This window comes from Elaeis guineensis, chromosome 13 (genome assembly GCF_000442705.2).
Source record: "Elaeis guineensis isolate ETL-2024a chromosome 13, EG11, whole genome shotgun sequence".
Lineage (NCBI taxonomy): Eukaryota > Viridiplantae > Streptophyta > Magnoliopsida > Arecales > Arecaceae > Elaeis > Elaeis guineensis.
This window is the reverse complement of record NC_026005.2, coordinates 17,869,647-17,894,646: the sequence shown is the minus strand read 5'-3', so window position 1 is coordinate 17,894,646 and position 25,000 is coordinate 17,869,647. Positions and strand designations below refer to the sequence as shown.

Sequence of the window (25,000 nt, the reverse complement as noted above, 5' to 3'; positions counted from 1 at the left end):
GCCTGTTTAAGTAAATCCTGCTGGATCTGGCAGGATAGACTGGAGAGAGGAAGATAGAGAGCTTGAGAGGGGAAGGGAGAGAGTAGGGAGGCTATAGGTCCAGATCCTCATAGGAGGAGAAAAAAGGATCTCTGAAGGTCATCCTTTTTCCATCCTATAGGAGTTGGGCTCTGTGACCCTCATCTCGGTTACTTTATCAAACCCCCAAACTCTCTCCTCTTTCCTCGCTGCTCTTCCTTCACCCCTATCATGCAGGTATGTTGCCAAACAAGCCCTAATATGTTTCATTCAATTATCTCCTGAGCACTATCAAACTTTAAAAGTGTATTGGGCCTCACCTAACAAAAATGTCCAAAACCTTTCCTCCAATGTCAAATTATCTATACAACCTAACCTTGCACTAACTTGACCCAACCCGAGTTTAGCTTGAGATGGGGCTACGTTGGGCAAATCCCAGCCTAAGCTCAGGTAGCTGGGAGATATAGAGATTGATTTAGGTTAGTATTGGCACTCAACCTGACCCAACCCTCCTGAGTTGCAGGCTGAATCAATGCATAAAACTGAAAACAGCATAATTAACTCTGGAAATTTTTCTGCCTTATTTACTTCTGCTATATTCACATATTTTCTTATATGCAAGGTTTTATTCAGGCTTTGAAATCTAATTGTATAGTATTATATTTAAATATCAAATAAGTAAAAAGACAAAAGCATAAGCCAGCCAAAGCATTGTAATACGAACATACCTTTGCTACTTCCACAAAGGTTTCCAGATCTGGCGTTAGTTTTCCATTCACTTCAACTATCCATTGGAGTGCATACAGACCATACCTATGTACTGGGCTCCCATGGCACCATCTGCAACAAATTTATAACAATTCATTTTAGGTCAGGGCTATAGTAACAGAAACAGAGGATATTCGAAAGCCTTCATTTCTTTTCACTTTACCCTGTCATTCTTTTTAATTTTCTGATAACTTTAAAAGCTATATAAGATATGTTACAATCTACATAGAATGAAAAATATTAACAATAGAGCAAGCCCATCTTTTTTAACAAAAATACTATAGTACATCCAAGTCCAGTGCAGCCTATAACTAGTCATCTATATGAAACATGTTGAAAATTTTGAAGGTAGAAATCACTGCACCTCAAGTGTACAAAAAAATAAATTCAGTATGTGAAAGGAGAATCTCAGCGTAAATAATGGATGGTGCAACTTTCTTACCTTGCCACATACACTCCATGGCCTTCTTCAGGAAGAAACCCAAGAGCACGTACTGCTGGATGAGGATCTTGCACTATACATCCGCACCAATTCACCAAGCGTGTTGTGCCATTGCCATCTCTAATGTCCGTTCCAATGATAAGATCATTTTCTTGACCCTGCTTGAACATAAAGCAAAAATTACAGGAATTTCCTTTCAAAGAATAATGAGAATTATGTGATGCGCACCTGTCGAAAAATAGTCATCATAAGTCCACCATCCGTATCTTCACATTTGTCTAGACCTTGGCAAGCATTTTCTATATCACGGAAGCATGTAATTGGCTCTTTGTTGATCGCTAGGATCATGTCTCCTTGCTCTAACAGGCTTTCAGCTTTTGATCCTGCCAAACAACCTTTAACACGCAATACTTGCCTTCTTACTGGATCCTTTTTGGCAAGAGCCTGCAAGACAAAATAGTCAAAAATAGAAATTACATGTAATAACGAAAATTAAACTTCAACAGTCAATGGATATGGCAATTTCCAAATACTTACTCAAAACATAGTGCTCCATAATCTTGGAGGAAACACCAAACTAATAGCAAACAAACTATTCATGCCTAATTAGGATCTTTTGTCAGAAATGGAAATTACACTTGCACCCAACAGCCTTACATTTCTAGTATACAAATCTCCATAGTTCTATACTAGACTACAGTGAAAAACAAGAACACACATGCACACGTGCACAAGCACACACACAGAGAAAGAGAGAGAGAGAGAGAGAGAGAGAGAGAGAGAGAGAGAGAGAGATTTCTTATAGGTAATATTAATAAACATGCCAAGAAGACTACTTGGTACTCGCACATCACAACTGCCAAGAAGACACAACTTGGTATTTGAACATCACAATAGAGGTTCAGATAAAAAGAAAGTCAAGACCAACAGTTAAAAAAAATCCCTAGGCAAAATTGCTTGATCTCACTGCTTCATAGTCACAAAAGAAAATCAATTTAATATAGGAAATATATATAATGCCCCTACTCAACCCAAACAACTATAATTGAATTCATAATGCAGCCTTCATCAGCAACTAAGCAAATGCCTCAACAGGAATGATGAAATTAGGGGATGGGCTACCTTGGTCCAACCTAGACTAAAACTAGAATATGAAGACAAAAATTCCACCTTTACTAAGAAAAAAGATAAAATAAAATTTATATATGAAAACTTGATGTGAAGAGGAGCAAGAAGTCAGACAAAGTTAAGATGAACAATAATCTTCACCTGTACCCAACTGTCACTCAGTCCAAAACTTCTGGCCTTAGAAAGCAAGGTTGGATAAAGCTCCACCTCTAGGATTCTGACAAGAGGCATTGGCCTTTTTATGCCATTAATAAGAAGAAGTGGTCCTGGCACACCAGAGATTATCTTCTCAAGGACTTGACTGATTGCATATATGGGTATGCCTCTAACAAATTGATGATCTTCCAAAGAGTTACAACCATACTTCAACTGCATATCAAGATATTCGAATTTTACTTTCAGACATTTTTCAAAGTAATTAAATTTACACTATGACATTGAATAATTCAGACCTGAGTAGAAAAGCTTGCCCACAATGCCTGGACCCTTCCATGCTCATCAGTAAGCACACCAGAAAAAGTACTACCAAAATCTAAAATAAACCAGAGATTAATTACGGAAAAAGAAGATGAATTTAGGTGTACCCTAAGAAGATATATGTAACTGCCATAGAAGATATCATTGCTAAAAAGCTTACCAGTATCAAGCTCAATGACTTCCATATTGGTTGCTCGATATCGTGGGCAATCAGCAGATCCAATATTCAATGCAGCACAGGGATTGGTAACAGTTGATTTTCTTGATGTTGCCTGTAAACTTCTACTTAGCCCAACCAGATATACAGAATCCCCTCTTCTCAAAGCAGGTTCTGTAAGATGAAATAGGGAGGATCAACTGCCAGCTGATTTTAAAGAACCAATATTGTGATAAATTCACCATGCCCCATCTAAATATGAACAATCGTGGGGTAAAGAATCTAACACAAGCTTGTTAATTAATGATTTATAACACACAAACAGTTTAGTCTGCATTAAAATATTATGTATTTTTATTGTTCCAGTTGCAGGAATTGGTTCTTTCTAGCATTTTAGAACAAAATGGATACTTATTGCTGCTTCTAAGTAAAACTTCATGAAGAAACAAAGCCACAGCTGATTATCCCATTTGGAATTTCGAAGTGAAATATCAAGGCTGAGGAAAGCATAGGTTGCTCAATTGACTAGTTTGTGTGATGCAGACCCAAATAAGAGGGCGCATGCATTTTTAAATCAACAGACTGGGATATTCAAGGTCCCGATTCAAACGAAATCAATAAACAGGACGGAAGTGAATGACATTGCTTGCTAGGTCGTCCATAGGCTTTAGGGAATACATACAGGTATCAAGGAAAGTAATCTAGAGGTCTTAGCGGCTTCCAAAGATGAGTTGATATTGGCATCAAATGAGACTTCCGGTAGCAGTGCATTGTTCTGGTGAACAAAAGTTAAAATAAGAGTGCACATGTGGTGTTTTTAATTAGTAAAGCAATTAGGGTGAATCTTCGTTTGAAGGGCCTTTAGGGTCTGTTATGACTTTTGTTTTAGTCTTATGCAAAAAGAACAAAGAGACCTTCATATTATGTATTGAAAACTGGAAAAAATCAGAAGACTGAAAATAAGAACATAGACACAAAAGTAAAAAATACAGAGAGAATTGAGAAAGTAATGGGACACAATGAGAAAGGGGGAAAAAAAAAGGAAGAAGACATGTAGAAGCAAAAGGAAGGAGCAAGCTATTCTTGGATTTGTGACAATTTGAGCTGTCATCAAAGACAATCATAACAGGCCTCAGACCAGCCTCCCAAATGCCAGCCAGACCCAATTTTGCTTGCCTTATTGACTCCAATTAGGACTTGACAAAAGATATCAAATCATCCAACTGTTGATGCCCAAAACTTTCCACAAACAACACAACTCAGATTCCAATAAAAACCCATATAGGACAAAGATTAAGGTGTCATATTTTACCAGTCTGGAGAGTACGTACTGTGTTGGACATGTGCAAGCACAACAAAGAGGCAGTTACCAGCCTCAAAAAACAACAAGCTATATACCTCTACTGTAATCACTGCTCTGCAACAGTACATGCTAGTGCCTGCCAGCTTGGCAGCATGACTTAGACTGGTGCAGATTGATGCAAACTATTTTACTTTGAAATGTGCCGCAGAATGTGGCTGATATGGTATGACAGATATGGCACCATATTATGCCCACCCACGACCAGCATGGACTTGACATGCAGTTTATTGATCCTTGACATGGAAAGACACTTTCCAAAGCAAAACCATGAGACCTTAAGATTTATTGTAACAACCCATGAACCCACCGAAAAAGCTAACCAGAAAGTATTGTTTGAAGTTGTTAGCCCTGCTTATGCACTCAAATCTCCGCAACACATGACGAATGTGGGAGTACATATACACTTGCATGGGTCCTCACACATTCCTGTTTAAACCCTGGTGTTTTCACCAACAGAAGTGTTGAATTAGAAACAAAAATGCCATGACCAGCTTATGATCAGCCCAAAAGGACCCACGCTGCAATGTTCCCTAATCCACATGGACCATGGGTCGGATCTGTTACATACCATTTGTAACTCAGGATCTCAACTAAAAAAGCTAGCGAAGAAGTATTATTCGGGATCATTGCGCTTATGTACCCAACATCTCTTGAACATGAATAACATGGTGGGACCAAACAAATACCCACACAGGTCTTTACACTTACAATCCTATAACAAGAGGCGCCCTGGTGCACGAGGCTCTTGCCACTAGAGTGGGTTGGATATATGCAACCTTACCCCCACATGTGGAGAGATTGATTTTGTGTTTTGAACACATGACTCTTAAGTCACAATAAAGCAATCTTACCATTGCCCAAGGCTCACCCTCTACACTTAAAATCCTATATATTCCTAAATTAAGAATGGCCTAAGCAAGACATGCATATTCCATATACATGCGCATGTATGTCAAGCACTCTCGAATACTTCAGGATAGAAAAATGACACCTCATAAGATAAAAACATGGAACAATATCAAGAATACGAAATAATACCAGTGTAAACTTAAAATTAGGTATTGTCAAAAGTAGTCAACTAGAATAAATGATAAATGGAAAAGGTTTCATCGCAACTTAGATAGCATATTCACCAATTGCCTTCTCCAACTTTGGACTTAATGGTTTATTAATATATAAAAGGTTATAAAGAATTTGGATATGAATAGTTCATCAGGCAAAGGCAATGTGGAATAAATATGAACAAAGGCAATTCCAATAACTTCTATGGAAGATTCACTGGCTAAACTTATTGATGTGGTCGATTAAATCTGGTTTGTTGCAGGAGGAAAGAAAAAACTAAACATTTCTAATCATGTAGTAGGCAGAGTCTTATGGGAGAAGACAGCGTATGCACAGATTCAAAGCCATGCATATACACACATGATTGCATGTATGTAAAAGAAAACAAAAAAAAAAAAAAAAACCAAAAACAAAGAGAGAGAGAGAGAGAGAGAACTAACCAGGAAGAAGTTCAGCTGCACGAACAACGGAAGCACCTGCTCCCAGAGCAGAAGGATTGTAGGCAACAAGTGCATAGTTGTGAACAGGGTGCAGAAAAACAACCTGAGAGCCCATAACCGAGTCAAAATAAGATCTGAATTAGCAGTCTATAACGGACGTAATTTAATAAACATATACCTCCCCAGGAATTTCCATAGGATAAGCAGCAAATGAAAGCATTACGTCAGAGACGGATACAGCAACTGTGTTTTTGTCAACAGCTACTAAGCCCATGTTTTCTGAATGATATATTATGACTCCAGTTCCAAAAAAATGTTGAGAGTGCACACCATCGAGCATACAAGATGGTGGCACATGAACCTGCAAAGTGTAAATTTATATGAACTTAATTCTGTCTGAGCTGCTGTCAAGGTATAAAGCAAAATCATGCTGACTACTTGGGGTTATAATTTATGAATGGCTGTTGGAAGAAAAAAACAAACTAAATCACCAAACAAGATAGCACCGGGCTTAGCTTCAAGAAATATGGAGAAAAATTGCAAGGCATAAAATTGGCAGTGACAAAACATATACAAAGTGATGACTAACATCATCAATAGAATGAGTGAACAACTGCTGGTCATGTCAAACCTGTGTTCACTGCAATCCATAACTGTAAAAAGAAAACTTCAGTCTTCTTTAAAGAAAACATCTACATAATCAACAACCTTAGAACAATCTATTCTGTTGTGCTCACATGACATGTAAGTTATCATATGTTTATATCCTTAAAATAATTTGGAAAACTGAAATTTTGCATGTTGCAGATAATCCGATATTATACATAAGAACAAATATTCTGAATTAAGATGCCATGTGCAAAGGTGATCAGCAATAAAGTTGTTAGCAGAAATTCCAAAAGAAATAAAAGCACCATTCAGTTAGCAACATTGATATATAGCACTGACAGAAGCAATTCTGACAGCAGGTATCATTACTTCATTAGTATAGAGAATAGTGGACCAAGACGAAAGAAAACAATTTCCCATTGATAAATCAATATGACATCAAAGGTACTATTTTCTCCTACCTCAAACATCACAAGAGTGGGCTCTATCACCTGCTCTGCCATTGATGCATTAGTTGTGACTGTGCCCTGATCATGTGAAAGGTTAGTGTTTTCCAAGTTCAGTGGATGCCCAAAAGCCTGTTCTTTAAGCTCACTTGCGGTTCCATTAGACAAAATGCTTCCTTCTACTGCTGAATCCTGTTCTATCCGTCGCCTTTTTTTCTCATTAATGGCATGTTCACCAGTGTGTGACTTCTCAATAATATTTTCATCATCAGTCTGCATTCTAACACAACCATCTGCCCCATTTTCATTGTTATTTTGATAGTCATGATCCAGCAGACCAGAATCAACCATCGATGCCTCTGTACTAGACCTCATGTCTGATCCACCACAATGAAAAGATGAAGCAAATACAGGAGGATCTGATGGTATTGCTGGCGAAGCCATCCACAACCCTGTGCTATCATTACGGGTATATATCTGAGGAGGAGCATACCATTCATGACGATCAACTGTGACCAATACGGACTGCAACCAAAGTTGATGAAAAGATTAACAATGAGCAAAGTTCACTCAAGTAATTTGTTACTTATGATAAATTACGGCTGCAAAGAAGGTGAAAGGAGTAAATGACATAAATTGGGGGAAGCCACATTTATGATTTGGAAATATATAAGAAAAAGAATAGGCTGATTGAGAGTAATTACAGTCAAGATTTTGACGTTTTTCCGGTGCTGTTATTTATACAAAATTACCGTCAAGATTTTGACATTTTTCCGGTCCTGTTATTTATACAAAATAATTTCTCAGAATGGAATGGGATTTGATGACCGGAATTTCACACTCGCATCAAGTCTTTTGGCAGTAATTTGCAGCACTAACTTATGAAGCTGAAGATTCGAGTAGTGGTCTATTGTCAGGCAGCAACTACTCCACTATGGGGACGCTAGCCCAATATACACAATTGCAACAGAATCTGGCATGCTTATATGCGGTAGTAGTACATATTAAAAAAAAGAAACACGAAATTACAAAGCACAAGATTGCATAATACCATGAAACAGTTTTATAACATAGCAGATTAGGTGAACCAACAGTCAAAGGAATGGCTCTCGTGCTGTGCAAGCACACACAAATGCATGCATGCGTCTGTACATCATACATACATGATAGATAGATAAATAGCATTAAACAGATTGATTGAAAACGTTAACTGAAATCATTATTTGCAACAATGAGGTTCTGACAGTGATACTAACTCACCCTTCATAAGCATATCAGCATAGCACAAAAATCTAAAGGGAATACACTTACTCAAAATTAACAATAGAAAAGAAAGAGGCAAACCTTATTTCGATGGCGATCCATGTAGCTGACATATTCTAAAGGAACCCGAGCACCTCTAGATAATTTGGCAAGGACTGAGATGAAGTCCTCCAAATTTGATATTTCTTCTCCTGCAAACTTCTTGATAATGGCATGTCGTGGAACAGATGCTCGAGAGAGCATATACCTGCAACAATGTTTTGATTTATCAAATCAGCCTTAAACATATTCCACTTAGTGCAGACACCATTTTTCAGACTGTCATTTCAGTCTATCCAAAAGTATATCCTTAACATCAGATAACTGCAAACAGGATAACACGATGGTGCTGGACAATATTTAAAATGAATTTAATTGGATGCTTACGAAAGTGGGAGAAGATAATAAGGCACCCTTGGAAAACATCAAAAATTTATTACAAAGGCATTAGTCTAGGTGGGAAATATAACAGGTATCCTTGTATAACTTTGAACATTAATCACAAATGACTTCAATCATCATCAATCCTTCCCTATATGGATCAAAAAGATGTTTATGAATGTGAAAGAAGATGAAAACATCCATGCATAACATTAAAGTAATGACAAGTGATATTAGTCTATCTGGAAAAGGATAAAACTCCCGAAAGCAGAGGCAAGACCCACCAGATTGGTAACACTGTCCCAATTCCTTTGTATTTCATCACATAAGTTTTGTCAAGCATTCACAAAGTCATTCAACCAAGAAGATTACAAGTACCACACAAGCATTAAGCATACATCCTAAATGGCAATGAGAAATGCAATAATTTCACCACTGTGATATCAACTGTTACTGATGTATATTAATAATTATGCAATGAAGAATATATAACTCACAAACTATTGATATATACGAATAAAAAATTGCAAACAGACATCAAACATTAATATTAGGTCAATTTTTGATAACTCATCAGCTTATACAAGAAGGCAGACAGTAACTAACGATAAATTTATGAGTTGAATGCCTCAAAACAGAAAGAGCTCTGCTATAGCATACTGACAGCCAGGCATCATAACCGAAGGTTTGAGAGCTGTCCTCCAATGTGCAAGGGGCAAAGTTCTTTCTTCTTCCTTCTAGTTTCATCCATGAAACTCCTTTTCTTTTCCTTTTTCCTTTTACCTTTTACATTACATTTTTCTTTGCATCCTAATCAAATTCTCAGGTGTCCTGGTAGATGCAAAAGGAAATAATTGACATTACTTAAGCATTCATGAATTATGATAAACTTGATCTAAATGCCTCTTGAGGAACAAAATAATTCTGCATATGGTAACACACTATTTGAAAGCACTAGGGTTTCTCAAAAAAAATCCTCTAGCGACTATAATCTAACAGTATGCCAACCAACTTCATAGATATGCTCTTCCTTTCACACAACTGATGTCTCAAACTCTGAGCGAATTGCACCCACCTCAGTGTTATCCAAGGAATCAATAGCTCGTGGAACCTAAAGATAATTGCCCCAAGAACCTCTCTTTTTACCTCTTTCTTTGATCATGCAAATGCTGAAGGCAATATTATTGACTGGTAGTGGAGGTAGATCTTGAAAGGAATACACAAAAGAATCTAGCAGTGGATATGGTTGTGGATAATTATGACTAGAAGATACATCCCATGCAGACTAACAATGTCTCATCCATTCTATTAGTGAGCAACCATGAGTTGTACCGCAGGCCCTTCCAACAAATAGATCAAGAAAAAGATAGTAATCACTGGTGCTAATTTTCAGTTCAACCTATCAACCTAATATGAACCCAGAAGAAAAATTTTGATAGGTGAACCTCAACTAGTAAGCATATTGAATAAGATCCAACAATGATTCCCAGCTAAATTGTCAGATTTAGTTTGGATTTAAATCTGCTTATGCCACTTAAATTGACTAATAACAAAAACTAAATACATGTTCTCTAAATGATTGGCACTGTTTAGTCTTAGTCAAATTCAAATAGCCCACGTCAAAATAAATATAAATAACTACTAACTCAAGCAAGCATGTTTCCACTTCATCTCTCGAGAATGACCTTATTCACCTTATCCACTCCATCCCCTCCCTAGCTCTCTAATTATGCTACGCAATAGTAACATTCTCCAAATTATTGAAATCTTGTCACACTCAATCATTTCCATGCATGAACAATTCTCCAAATTATGCTAAGCTGAATGATTTGGGAGAGGATTGTTCACTGGTTCACAGATTTATGATAATTCATGCTTCATTAATGGTTTCTTGAAAAAACATTCAAGGATTCGTAGTTTAACTTTTTTGCATTCAAGGATTCAAAAAGGTGACACCATGCACATAAAGTTCATCTGCCAGTTAATGATAGATTGACAAGGTAGAAATGAATATTTTAAATACGTTATTTTAAAAAAAGAGAGAGAGAGAGAGAACACAAGCCAGCAAACAAAAATAGAAAAAGTACAATGATTTTGATTAAGACTAGCAAAGCACTAAAATAAATCAGTTATACGTACCCTGTATCTGCAACATATACAAGACCACATTTGAAACGAAAATTTCGAGCCTGTAAATTAAATTAGTATACAACAGCATGAGCTCAGCAGCAAAGACAATAATGCAAAAACTAGCACAACAAAGGCCAACGTTAATTTAATCAGATCACTTAAGCAACCGAGTTCAGTAGATTGAGTTATGAAAAGGGAAACATTTTCATAATGTATCCAGATTTCAAGACTCAGCACAATATTAGAACAAAAAGTATATCAGATAGCTTATGTTCAAAGATTTGAGCACAAAGCCTAGAATAGAATGTAAAAAATATTTCTTAAATCTCCTTTCTGCTGCATTTTTTTCTTCTTTTTCCATCTGAGACTGGTCCAAGACAACCAAGCAGCTTAGACAAATCAAGCTAGGACATCAATGAATTGACCCCTCTGACTCTACATTACCTCCATATTACTTTTAATCAGCAATGAGAGGTCAGGTAAAATTTTTAAGCATGTAGACCAATGGCCTTATCAAAGGTTTTTGTCCACGAGATCAGTGTCCTACCTTAAGTCACTTGCTATATGTTGATGGCACCCTTCAGTCTTGTCATCATTCAGTGTGCTAAATCCTAATTCATTTGATTTCATCTGTGATCTGTTTTAAGGAGTTACAAGGTATTAAGATTAGAATTCAGAAGTCAGTGATTGCAAGAGTCAAACTCGCATGGTAAGCTGCAGAGCGCAGAGCAGTTTGATGGGTTGGGGATCAAAGGAAAACATTCCCCACAGAATAAAGTGCAAGTTGGAGGATAAAGAATGCTTCACCCGACACTGTGAGTGGAGTAGCAGGATTGGTTTCAATTTTCTTTTCTTTTTTTCCTAAGAAGCAGGGTTGATGCTGCAAAATAAAACTTCTACAACCATAAGGTACTTTAGCCAAAGATTTTATGAGATTTCAATATGCAGGGCCACTAGTGGCATCTAGGATAGATGCAATAAAAGGAAGATCCTATATAGTAGGGAGAATGACAGCATAAATCCTAACCAACTTCTATCTCAAGTTATCTTTGCATTGTTGCACGAAATCTGATGCCAACACTGTGTATCTGGATTGAGTAGCTAGCAGACGAAAATAGAATGCTTTTAAAAAGTGTTTAGAAAAAATCGAGTATAGTGGGCTTGAAAGGATGGAGAATCCAAATATCTCTAAATGCAAACCCTTATCTGAACTACGTCATTGATGGCTTAAGTCCGAGTAAGTAAATCTCAACCATAGATTCTTCTATAACAAACTATGCTTCCTTGAGTTGCCTTTACCAAAAAGATCGCTCTAGTTGTATATAATTGCTAGGAAATGGATTGAGCTGGTTCCCAGAAGTGGCAGCTAAAAGGGTTTAGCATATGCTTATATAATAAACTTTAGAACATATTTAGAGGCAAGGTTTGCTATCTCGGTACCTGAACCCATACCAGTCCATCCTATTATAATGTCGTTACAAACCATGTTTAGAGGAGACCTATGAATGTTTGCAATTTCATGATATGATTTCAAACTTAGTAATTGAGCCAATAACTCAAAATAAAATTTCATGTAAATCTTAATGGAGTTCAATAAGTGATTTGTAAGCATAAAGGTTCTTTTGGCTTTTAGGAATTAAAAGAAGTCCTTTACTTTGAAAAAAAAGATAATAAAAGGTTGGGAGAAGAGAAATGTAATATGATTTCAGGTTATGCTTACTTGACAAGAGGAGATTTCTTCTATTTAAAATCATATACTGGAGGGAATTGGGTGCCAATGTTAGTTTTGATTGAATTAGTTATGACGGAATCTGGAAGCCTCTGAGAATAACTTTAGGAAATTTGCAGAAAAGTCCACTTTATTTGCATTTTGCAAAGACACATTTCTTTTTTTTGGCAAAAATCATCCACTTGGAACTGTACTGGATCATTAAACCCATAACTTTGAAAGCACAAACAAAAATGGTGCATGATGTGATAGTCAGCACACACATATCGGTAACGAATGCACCTGTAATACACATCAATAAGCATATAAAATGGTCCTATAGTAGTCATAGAGCAGGAATCTAATGGTCAAGGGAAATCCAAAACAGATCTTACTACAAAATAAATAAATCTGACCTTTTTTTGGGAAAAAAAAGAGAGAGAAAGAAAGGATTTTTCTTCCAACATCCTCAAAATTGAAAAAGCAGTGGCTATTTTAAGAAATTTAAAGTGAGTAATACATAAACAAACTGCTAAGTTTAGTGTTATACATGACAGTGCTCAGTGCCTTCCAAAATCCCTGTATAGGTAGAGGTGTCTGTTTTTGCTCTTGGTCTGAAGCTTTAAATACTACATGTAAATTTATGTCTTCCGCTGGATTATCAATGTTCATTCTTTAATAAGGTTATCTTAATGACAAAAACAATGGTTTGGTGAACTATCATCATTTGTTGGATTGGTTGGCTTGGCTGGCTCCTTGTTTCACCTTCAATTTTCTATGGATATCATTCTGGTGGTGTATTCCTTGCCTTTATAGAAACACAAAAGAAGGTATTCTGCATCTCATTCTTCAATATGTACCCTTATTTCATACTTAGATATCATCCCATTAGGTGAACTTGAGAGGTATCACCTCATGTAATTCTCCATTATTTGTGTAAACATGATAAACACACACTCGTTGGAGCACATATACTCCTGCCCTTTCCTTAAAGCAAAAACTGAACTAATGGGATGTTTTTTTATTAAAATGGGAGTATCCATAGTGCAAACAGAAGAGAAGTGCATGACATCTGTGACCATGGGTGTCAGACACAGACTTTCACATTATATTATTGATTTATAGATAGATAGATAGAGAGAGAGTGTGTGTACAGAGAGAGAAAGAGAGATTAGATTAAGCTTTGCTTGAACTACAAGGCTTTTATAAGGACATATTAACAACCAGAAGTCCTACTTGGTCCAATTGCAAAACAAAGAAATCCATAGGTATATATAAGATTTAGAAAAAACATCTTTCTACCTGCTGATATGAGAGAGGGTGGACAACAGCACCACTCACTTCCAAGAAGTGATTTGGAGTAATAGAATGCAAATCCTGAACCTGATGCATTAACACATTATCATGTTAGCAAGATAAAAACAATCTGAACAAAATGCAACATCGGTTGTCATGACTTCTAATTTTTGGCAAAATATGTTTCACAGGAAATAACCAAAGAAAACCTGTTTTAGTAAAACTTGTCAACCAGTCAGCCCAACAGAAAAAATGATGCACAAGATATTTCAAACTTACCTTCAACTTCACTGTCAAGGAACTTCCCCCTCTTTCAATCTGCAAATCTATCTCCCCGTCAATGCTGTCATCAAGTAAGGTCTCCAGTTTAAGAAACTGCGTAACAACCTGCACTAAAATGCCATAAATTTACAAAAGAACTATTTTCTTCATGCAGCACATTGAACATATTCACCTAAAAAATTGAATTAAAATATAATAAAAAAGGAAAAGCAAAGACTGGTCATTTGACAAGCAGTTTGCTATTGTCCTTAACTGTAACATCCTCAACCATACTTGACATTTCTGTAACCTGTAGTTAGGTTTCATGCAACATTTACACAAAACATCATTTCAGTTAACCGTTAGGGCTAAAGATCAATCCAAATTGGCAATGAAGTTGTTGCAAGTCTTTCTTTTTATCAGTGTGGCCAAAGAGGGCATAAGGCTATTAGAGATACCAGTCATACATAAATTATGTTAGCTTTTTAAACTTCTCATGCCTGTGCCTTTGGCGCATGAAGAATGTAAGTGAGCCAAATGGCCCCCTTTTGGTGAAGACTGGCATGCTCTGCACTCATCTGTCCTGCATCTTAATGTCTACCTCAAACCTAATGTCACTATTTATCAACTGTCAATAACAACAGCAAAATTAAAGAATCATACCACCACAATGACTCTAGGATCCAATCATACATCACAAACCAGGAAAAAAGGTTGGAATACAACCAAAGCATGGAGGTTCGTATCACCTCCCCTGATTCATTCTGTCAATGCCATGAGATTTCTTTTTGACCATCATAACATAGAGATTTTAACCCTTTTAAGTTCAGCGAAGTACTACAGCCCAAGTAACTATTAGCATAATCATTGGGATGCAACAAACCAAATATGAAGAGCAATACCCAAAAATTCACTTATAATATAACATACCCTGAAAAGTGATGCAGCATACATTATACATGAACATCGGTGGCTGACCAAAAATAAAATCATATACATCTCTGCATGCCAATTCATATAACTAATTTACACTAACCTATTAATCATGACCGCACATGGACTGATATTTCCAATATCTTGACATGGATATTTAAGAGCATGCAGGTCAGATCTGTGGGGAATACCACTAGCTGCTCAAGAAACTGGTTTTAGGAAAGAAACACAACAGGTACATCAAATAGTGAGGCAAAGTAATAATCAATCCCATGGTTCATCAATTCCTTTTAACATGGACCCTGTTATCATGATTGATAGTAGAAACAAATTTGCAAGATAGAAACTCCAACTATCAAATGTTTGGCATAACAGAAACATGAAAAGCAGAGGAGTCTCAGACTGAGTGCACCAAAAAAATAGCAACAGGTCCCTGATTCAGAAGCTAGAGGAATCATGAGTCTAATTGGAGTTATCATGTGTGTCCAAATAACTTGACTACTATTGTGAAACAAATCAACGTAAAGACTTTGAGGGACAGTACATAATCAGCAGCATAGTTAATCAGTTATGCATTAATATCACTCTCCTAGTCACCAAGTAAACTACCATTGCATGCATAAAAAAATAAAACTACGCAGTCCAGCATATCTTGATCATCTATTTCATGACCATCTTTCCCTACATATCATGAGGAACTTTCTCAAGTCAAACAGGAACCACTATCATTAACCCTCAGTTTTTTTCTCAACGAGGAGAGGGAACCATTTTAAGTATTCATACCAATCTGTAACTATTAGAGGAGCATCAAACCATGATTTTGGCATCTCCCCGACATTCACACCCATCACAAGCATCTTAATGACATAAGAAAGTAATTGCAACTCTATCGATAATTTCAACTTTGTCTTTACATGGTAATCGTGAAGGACACTCCAACTGACTGTACAACATGTCAATCTAGTGCTAAGGAGATACACCCAAAAAAAATGAAAATGCACCAAATCACCCACTTTGGATATGTTACTTGAACAAATTGCATTAAAACACACCTGCATCCCTTCCAATGAACAAAGCACCCTGGTTTAATTGAAACTAGAATCCATAATGAAATATGATTCACAAATGACTCCGCCACACTCTGACTCAAAATACTTTTCCATTCCCCTAACAGCCGTCATAACTACAAGATAATCTCACTGTTACCTTTAAATTACAAAGCAGTGAAATGCCAATACCCCAAACTGTTCCATTTAAAATCTGTTTCAAATTTAAAGTTCAAAGGTTGATCCACTCATTGTTCTCTATTGTGGTTAATAATGAAATTGATAGTTGATCTTAAAATCCACTCCCACCATATAGATATCTACCATAATCCAAGCTCATGTGCACAAAAATCATTGAATCATCCACACTTGCAAGATAGGTAAAAGGTTGTCACCCAAAAATCATATACATTACACATGCACATGAAAGCATGTCCACACACACACACACTAGGCAAAAGCAAGGGCTGGAGTCCCATACAGACACATGTACGCCTATTGCACCGGCATACCAAATATAAGGTGTATCATGTATTGGGACAGGCCAGTAATGAGGGGCATAATGGTACCATATAGTACAATCAGTATGCTCTTGAATTTTGTAAGAACACATCAAACACAATAAGCCAATAATACTCACTATGTTCTGGTACAAAATGATTATGTAGTTTCAAACAAAAAAAAAAACTTAGAAGTTAGAACTAACATGAAAATTATGATCAAATAAAACTCACCTCCCCATTCACACAGACTAACACATCACCAGGCTCCAGTTGTTTATAAGCGGGACCTCCAGGTACCTATAAGATTTCTTTTTTTCTTAAAATCCCTTGACTAAATCAGCAGGAATGTATCATGACCTACACAAAACCTTTGGACGAGTGAAAACTAAAATGATAAAACAACTTACCACAGAATCAACAACCAACATTCCTGTCTCGCCAGCAGGAGAAACATGCCTCACCATCTAATTGATAAAAAGCATACAGGAAAATAAATGATAAGCATACCATGCTAAATTAACCGAAAACAGAGTAAGCATGTAGAATATGAACCAGATTAACATCTAGATAAGCCTTTACACACAAACCAAGAGAACAAAATGTTGTAGAAGAGAAGAAAACTTACGAATAAATATTGATTCAAGTAACAGTCTACTTACTTGTTCTGTTTCCGCTTGTAGTCCCAGTCGTCGTGTTTCATCAAATCCTTTATGCAGAAAAGTCACCTAGAAATTTAACAGAAGAGGCATATAAAAATTATAATATTATGCTGGTCAATGTAGCTAAGCTGGAATTATGTTTGAATTATGTTTTCCATTTCATAATACCTTGCAGTAGTACCAAAAGGTAACCCTTGGAAGGAATGCTCAGCAAATGAGAAATTATATAGCCAACAACAAGAAATTGAGTTATGGTGTGATCAAGGTTTTAAAAACCAGTACCAAGAGAGGTGGTCAAGTACAGTACCAAAGCACACCAATATCAACTCATGGTACAGCACAATGTATCGATAGTGCAGCAGCACAGGATCTTTTTCCTTCTCTTCTCTGTCCTTTTCTTTTCAATTTCTTTTAAGTTGTCAGTGGGGTTGGTTGATTTCGGGTCCAGTTTGACTCGAACTCAAGTCAGGTTTAGATGGTGACCATCATAGAGAGTTAGGATTTTTGTTTTCAAGCAGCAACATTAAGATACTCCAAGCAGACAGAGAGCTCCAGCAGAAGCTAGTCCACTGTGCTCACAACCGCCAACAGGGGCAGCAACTGCACGGTCTTGCCCTGCTCGACTATCTTCCAAGTACACCGCACCCTTCTCTCTCTCTCTCTCTCTCTCTCTCTCACAACCAACCAATCAATCCTACTGACTCCACATCTGTGACCATTTGTATGGACTCGTTACCAATCAAACCGAGGCTGGTACTGCCATGTACCTGCTGGTACCTACTGATATGGCCAGTATGTACCAATGCCACTTGGTTTCAGTGACCCAGACCACATCCTCATCCTCTATTTTGCCCAGAATGCAGTACCATCCTTTTTATTTAAAACCATGGGTTTGGTACTTTTGATCATGGTCATTTAATCCACTGCTTTATTGCATTGGGAACAAACCGAAGGATTACAACTTGCTATTAATTAGAATGGTAATCTTTAACTTTGTTTATTTTATCATATTAATCGATAAATCTGGTTAAGACAGTATAACAACAAGAATATCCTATACAGTGGAGAAATGATTATAACGTATCAGAAATTTTCAAAAATGAAAGATCAGCTAAGCCTGGGGCCAACAAACCTGAAGTGTACCGCGTGGAATGGTAACAGCATCTGGCTTGGTTCCAAACACATTCCAACTCTCTTGAATTAATTTTAATGCTCTCACAACCTGCAACCATTTCCAAAAACAGATTAAAGAACATTTATTTAGATGCACAGGTTTAAAGCAAAGCAAATCTCTTATCAGATAAAGCATTCCCCCAACATTCAGGCATAGAGCTGTCTCATTACATGCACGATGTTTTATACCAACTAAAACAACCTTTATCAAAGTAGAAAACGTGAGGCTATAATCTTACAAAAAAAGTATAGGTTCAAAAACAAGGCTTTAGTAACAAACCTCTATCTACCTGGGAAGAATCTATATGTCTAAATTCTCACAGTATAAAAGATAACCATATACTACAAGCCCTTCTCCAAATTATGATTATTGCAGAAACATCTATTGTATTGGCACACTGTTTCTGCATAATAGTTAATACAAAAGAAATACCCACACGAACATAGTAGTGAAATATGTAATCAAGCATTTAGATGACTGGTAAATTTGAAGGAAAGGCTGTTGGAGGGTGCATGTCATGCATAGGTAACAAGAATCCAAAGCTAGCCCATGTGCTTGCAGATATTTGCAGGGTGTGACTGAACATAAAAATGAAACATGCAATCATGCATTTAGATAACTGGTAGCTTCTGAGCTAGGTTATCGTGAGGTGTAAGTCACGTATAAGTAAAAAACACCCATTTTTAGCCACATTCTTAGAGATATTTGGACTGATGACCTTGTGACAACCTTGCACAGCTTTGTACTAGATTACTTACCAGAAGGTGGCAACTATTTGCACCAGATTAAATACCAAATTTCCCAAGCACCCAGTCTCTGGAGTAGGAACAAAGGTTTAGAAGCCAAGAAAACATTTATTTTTAAACTGCACTTGTTCCAAGGCAGACATGGCAGCAGTCAAAGTGTCATGTGGCAGAGCTGCTAGTTTCACTAAATAAGGGCCTAAAAGTCAATATGATGGTCGAGAAGTAATAGCTATGAAAAAAATAAGGAACACCACTGCATCACTGAATACATAATTCAACTAGTAAATTGATGGTTCCTTTGCACATTCCAAACCAGATCCCTAAGGGACAAACTAAGTTAAATAAGATATACAGAACTGGCATTATGTGAGCATAAAAAGCCTACAAATAAATATAGATGGATGAACACCAACTCGTTCTAAGGGGAGGAAAAATGCAGAAGCACTGGAAGACTTGCTCCCAGCATTCAAGGCAACAGCTCTTCCTTGGTAGTCAATGACAGGAGAACCACTTGAGCCTCCTTTTGTCCCAGATGCCGCCTGCATAAGAAATTTGGATGTATATGAATAAACAAGAACAACAAAAACAATAAGTGATCCCAACATATGAAAACCAAATTTCCTTGAAGTTTCGCAAGCAGAATAAAATAAATGTTCTATAACATAAAATCAGGAGTTCTGAAAATTCTCTAATAATAAAGGCACTTGCACATAAAAGTATGTCAAAAAAAGTAAGACCAACTAAACAAATTCTCCTTTCTACCGAAAAAAAAAAAGTAAACTAAATTCTCCACAGTTTCCTCAAACTACAGCCAAAACTTATGAGCAATTAATTCTATATAAGTAAGAAAATGATGGCAAAAATACAAACACTAGCCAACTGCTCAGCATCATAAATTCTACTCAGCATGTCCCTTGCATATCCCTATCGAGCAGGTAACTTTTTAATTTCCTTAAGAATTACGGCCTTTTTCCTTTATCTAGATTAAGTAGGTTACCATTTACGTATTCTGACCAGAACAGCATGCCAGATTTTCATAGTAATAATTTGTTCTCAACCAATATGACTTAGCTGTGCAATGAAAACACGAATCCTTCTAAAAAATGCATAAAAAAAAATTTGAATGAAACCATTTTGGGGTATTAAGCTTTTTGCTCCTCTTCTTAACCATGTATATTTTGGGTAAATCACCTGTTGCATTGCAAAATATGCTTCATTTAGGAACTCTACAAAGATACTTATGGGCAATGTTTCAGTTACCACAACTACAGTCTAGAACTTCAACACCTATATGAGGCCAAAGGCACACAGGAGATGGTGGTCCAACATCAACACGACTGAAAAAATCAACATCTGAGTGTCATTTAACTATACATTAAAATGTCATGTCCATACAGGTCAAATGCTGCAAGGATATTTCCCCTCATGTCTACCATTAAAATTTCTCTCCACAGTTGGTGTAAATAATTCATGTTTAACTAAATAAGTAAGAAGTCATGGACACTGCAGAACAAAGGATTATAACAACCTTCTGCAAACACAACAATTTTCTTTAAAAATCAAGAATAGATCTATAATTTGCAACTACCAAACAAGCAGTAGATAGGTGCACCAGGTAAGCATTGGCTGCCAAACAAACAAATTGTTCATGAGCAGCACATGTCCAGCTTGAGATTTAGATCTAGATTGTCTTGTTCAATTAATGAACAAGCCAAGCATGAACCAGACTTTGGAGATTGAAGCACAAACATGCCAAACACAAGCTGGATTCATCTTGCTCATTTTCTGCTTGATATAGTTTGATCTAATTTTACTAATATCTTTTTTTAAATACATATTACTAAGTTGTTTTTTAACTACCTTGGATTCAGTCCCTTTGAGTACATAATTCATAATGAGAAGACCCTTTATGTAATGAGAGAAAAAAAGACTGGGGACAACAAAGGGGGCTGCAGTCCCTCTATGTGTATTCAGGATATGACCTAGTATATGGGTGACAGGCATACAATGTAACCAGTATGAACAACTTACATATAAACGAAATGGCATCAAGTTCCTTTGATCATTTAAGGTTCTTGCAAATGTTCTATGCCTCTATTGGTGCATCATTTGATCTACATGGCTAAAGTGGACTTACATAAAACATGTCAAATGATGGATCACATTAAAAGTACATATACTAGTCACCTCACACATCCTTTTCTACACTTGCCCCCAAACCTGAACTATTATACAAAAGAAAAAGGAAAAGGTGCTCAACTATATAAATCAATCCCAAAATCCCTATTGGAGTAATAATGCTTGCATTACCACCCTTGATGAAAAACCATCATTATGATGAGTTGGAGAACCTTGCCCCACTATTTCTCTTCACAAAGGGATATGCTTGCATCTCAAGGTTAATTTCTTGAATATGGGAGCTAAGTGAGGTTCCCTCTTTATTCCTTCAGTTCCTTTTCTCGATTCAGAAATACATATTGGCTCCCAAAAGTGGGTTCAGAAAGCCTCCATACCCATGAAATATCCAGAAATTTTATAGGCCTGATGCTCTAGAAAAGATCCTGAAATTACTTGTCAGAAAGTGGAGAAAAGAGTGAAGCTTCAAGTTGTGGTGCTGTTGATAAAATCATTGCCCACTGTCTCCTTTCTTCCTTGCAGCCTTTCTGAAGAGATTGAAAGAGATCATTTGCCATCATCAATGCACCTAACTTTCCCTCCTCGTTTTAGTGCAAATGAGATTAGGCTACAATTGATTCATACACAATTCTAAGCAAGCAACTTTCCATTTGGTCGAAGATACTAAAGATCACAGCAACTAAGTCTTTACCTGGAGCATAACGACCAAGAATGATGTAACTTTGTAAGGGCTAGAACATTTACAAAGAGTGATAATGATGGGAACAAACAGACAAAGCAGACAACCAAAACATATAATATCACACATATTGAATAATGACAAATGGCAAATTAATAAAATTATGGATAGGTGAATTTCTTCATTTAAACCAAAAATGAATACCTGCATGTAGAATGTATTGAAGTCATTATATCCATCCCTGAATTAAGAATAGAAGAGCATAACTCAATCAACTGAATAAATAAGAGCCAGTTCAAATTGATGATTTCGAAAAAAGGGCATAGCAGAGAACACAAGCAGTTGCATGGCAGTGATATACAATTATCAGCACACATGTAAAACATGACAAAGTGGAATATATATTGGGGTAAGAAAATTTCAATTATTCACGATAATGGGGAGGATGTACAGTTTATCTTCAAATAATCATGATCCAAATATGGAATTGGTTTGGAGTCATGTTATACAAGAGAGTAGGTATTGGAAGAACATAATTTGATTAGAGATAAAGATCTCCAATATTGTCCCTCTAAATAGAGCTACAAGATTAAAATAGATATCTAAAAATTAGGTCTTTATAGAAATAAAAAGTCAATCGATGATATCAAGGATTGACTGGTCCATCTCTATGGTATTGTGAGGGGGGGGGAGAGAGAGAGCCCCTGGATGCATCTGGAACCCCGAGTCTCTCCAATAAGTGATGGACCAAGAAAGTTGCATCCTGATACTTGAATTAGCTTGGCATCATTTTTTAAAAAACATTCTTATTGTTGATGGTCATTCCAGCCTGTATTGGTACCATGCAAATGCAATGTTTTAATTTTTAAATCCCAATGGGGCAGGGGGCCTCCAGCACATCCCAACTCGTTCTTGTGAGAAATCATGATCTAGGTTAGGGCTGGGACCCTGATCCCCTTGGACGCCTCCATCTTGCCCGTCCCATGCATGTCCCTCCTGGGAAATACGAGACCGTTGGCAAGACGCACCAATCCACCCCTCATCCCACAGCAAATTCAGCAACTAACATACAGCAGCGGAAGAGAGAGGAGAAAGGGGAGGATGATGAAGGGGTCTCAACATACCAGTTAAGGGGACCTACATGAGTGTTGGATGGGGGAAAGAGGTGGAGGGGGAAACAGCAGCATTGGATATCAGGCAAGGCAGCAAAGAGGGAGACAAAAAAGGAAAAGGGGAGAGGCGAACATTGCTAGGGAAGGGAAGGGAGCAGTAGGAGAAGTGATGAAAAAAGAGGGCGGGGAAGAACAAAAGATTCAAGATGGGGGCAAGCAAGCTTTTATTGTTTTAAGCTACTTAGCTTCAAAGTATTATTACAATAGTTATTTTTCAAAAGTTGATTGTCTCCTGAGTGGTTAAGGAAGAAGTTGCAAACTTTGTGCACATAAGGATGCATGGGTTCAAACCCCACATCCATCATAAATTTTTCCCTCAAAAAAAAAAAAAATATATATATATATAAGCAAAAAATAATATTATATTTCCTTGAATTATGCATTTTTGTCCAAGTGCTTAAAAAGAAAAACAAAGCATACTAAAATTACTTAAAAAGAAAAGTAGATTTGCAGAACTTCTGGACACTGAGTGTTTTTTAGCAATGTATATTCTATTTTTTTAAAAGTCCATAGCATCATAAAATTATTGTTAAAATTTTAGTAACAAAAAACAATAAATCTAAGACATCAGATTTAAATATATTTACACAGCTTCTGACAATAGAGTACACTAAGTGGGGCTAGTTCACCCTACACACATTATTTTTAAAGTCCAAATATATTAAAAACAAATGAAGCAATAAAATCTCTAAGAAAAATTTTAAACACTAAAAAGTATAAAGAAAGGGCATTCCAAGGAAGTACAATGATGCCTGACCAAGACAAGGGGGCATTCGAAGCGTCCCATTCCATGAGAAAACTAGGATGCTTATGTATGTATGCATGTATGTGTGTGTGTGTGCATCTATGTATCTATGTGTCTGTGTCTGTATGTATGTGTGTGTATGTCTGTGTGTTTATGTATGTATGCATATATGGCTGTATGTGTGCATGTATGCCTGTATGCATGCACGTATGCATGTGTGTGTGTGTGTGCATCTATGCCTGTATGCATGCATGTATGCATGTGTGTGTGTGTGTAAAAAGCATCCAGAAAGCATAGTTCACTATCATGTCTGAACTTTATACAAGGGCACCAGCTTCTACAAGTTCACCTTTTAGTCACCAATACGTACTTCATATTTCATATTTTAATATTACAAAAATGACTCCAAAATTAACCATTCACAATTAAAAGGTTAACATTAAGAAATAAATAAATGCCCTCCATCTCAATTTTTTGGAGGTATTGAGAAAGTATCTCGAGTGCATCAGAGAAGTGTTGGAAGTATCTTTTAATTTAAAAAAAAAAAAAAAAACACTTAACACAAGAATGAAATATGTATCCAAGTCTCCAAGAAGTATCCAACAAGTATTGGTATCTGACACTATCCAATATAGGCATAGCATGTGATTTGAAGTACCCATGATTCCAAGTTTGCAAGTCTAGAACTGTAAAACCCGCTTATAATGACCTCACAAAATCTAAGTCTCATTTATCATGCATTTTCAGGTAAAATATATGTCCATCAACATTAAGACAGTTGAAATCTATCATCGATCAAGTCAGATTTATCAATATGTAGTATGATTGCATCAAACTTACAGGCATTAATAGGAAATTTAAAATAAGGGGACAAAAGCATTATATACCATGATTATTAGCATCCTTGAGTATACACCAAGACATGCTAAGCACAAATTCACTCACTAAGAAAAAACATGCTAGTTTTATAAAACAACAATAAGATATTTTTATAATAACCAAAATAGGTGAATGCATAACAATGTCATGTGAGCAAGAGAAAACTCTAAACATGACAATTAACAAATAGATATCCAAATAAGACTCTGAAAAATAAGATGCCCATGACAATTAACAAATAGATATCCAAATAAGACTATTAAAAATAAGATGCTCACTATGTAACTTATAGCACAATACAACCCAGAAATGGCAAGTAACTAACAGCACATACTTCTTA

General features: G+C 36.5%; 1 protein-coding gene across 1 annotated transcript in view; it reads right to left on the bottom strand.

The window, feature by feature from the left end:
* Positions 1-25,000, bottom strand: part of LOC105032956 (protease Do-like 7) — a 31,720-nt gene that overhangs the window by 976 nt on the left and 5,744 nt on the right. Inside the window, exons 4-23 of the mRNA XM_010907562.4 lie at positions 24,995-25,000; positions 22,069-22,105; positions 19,463-19,588; positions 18,262-18,351; positions 17,130-17,195; positions 16,878-16,934; positions 16,702-16,767; positions 14,007-14,114; positions 13,734-13,814; positions 10,733-10,782; positions 8,255-8,420; positions 6,926-7,435; positions 6,034-6,216; positions 5,856-5,958; positions 2,994-3,164; positions 2,809-2,888; positions 2,498-2,725; positions 1,457-1,672; positions 1,229-1,386; positions 747-858 (exon numbers count right to left, since the gene is read on the bottom strand). The exon at positions 24,995-25,000 is cut by the window's right edge and continues 53 nt beyond it. Of these exons, the coding sequence (XP_010905864.1) occupies positions 747-858; positions 1,229-1,386; positions 1,457-1,672; positions 2,498-2,725; positions 2,809-2,888; positions 2,994-3,164; positions 5,856-5,958; positions 6,034-6,216; positions 6,926-7,435; positions 8,255-8,420; positions 10,733-10,782; positions 13,734-13,814; positions 14,007-14,114; positions 16,702-16,767; positions 16,878-16,934; positions 17,130-17,195; positions 18,262-18,351; positions 19,463-19,588; positions 22,069-22,105; positions 24,995-25,000 (2,614 nt within the window). The remainder of the gene's footprint in view (positions 1-746; positions 859-1,228; positions 1,387-1,456; positions 1,673-2,497; positions 2,726-2,808; positions 2,889-2,993; positions 3,165-5,855; positions 5,959-6,033; positions 6,217-6,925; positions 7,436-8,254; positions 8,421-10,732; positions 10,783-13,733; positions 13,815-14,006; positions 14,115-16,701; positions 16,768-16,877; positions 16,935-17,129; positions 17,196-18,261; positions 18,352-19,462; positions 19,589-22,068; positions 22,106-24,994) is intronic.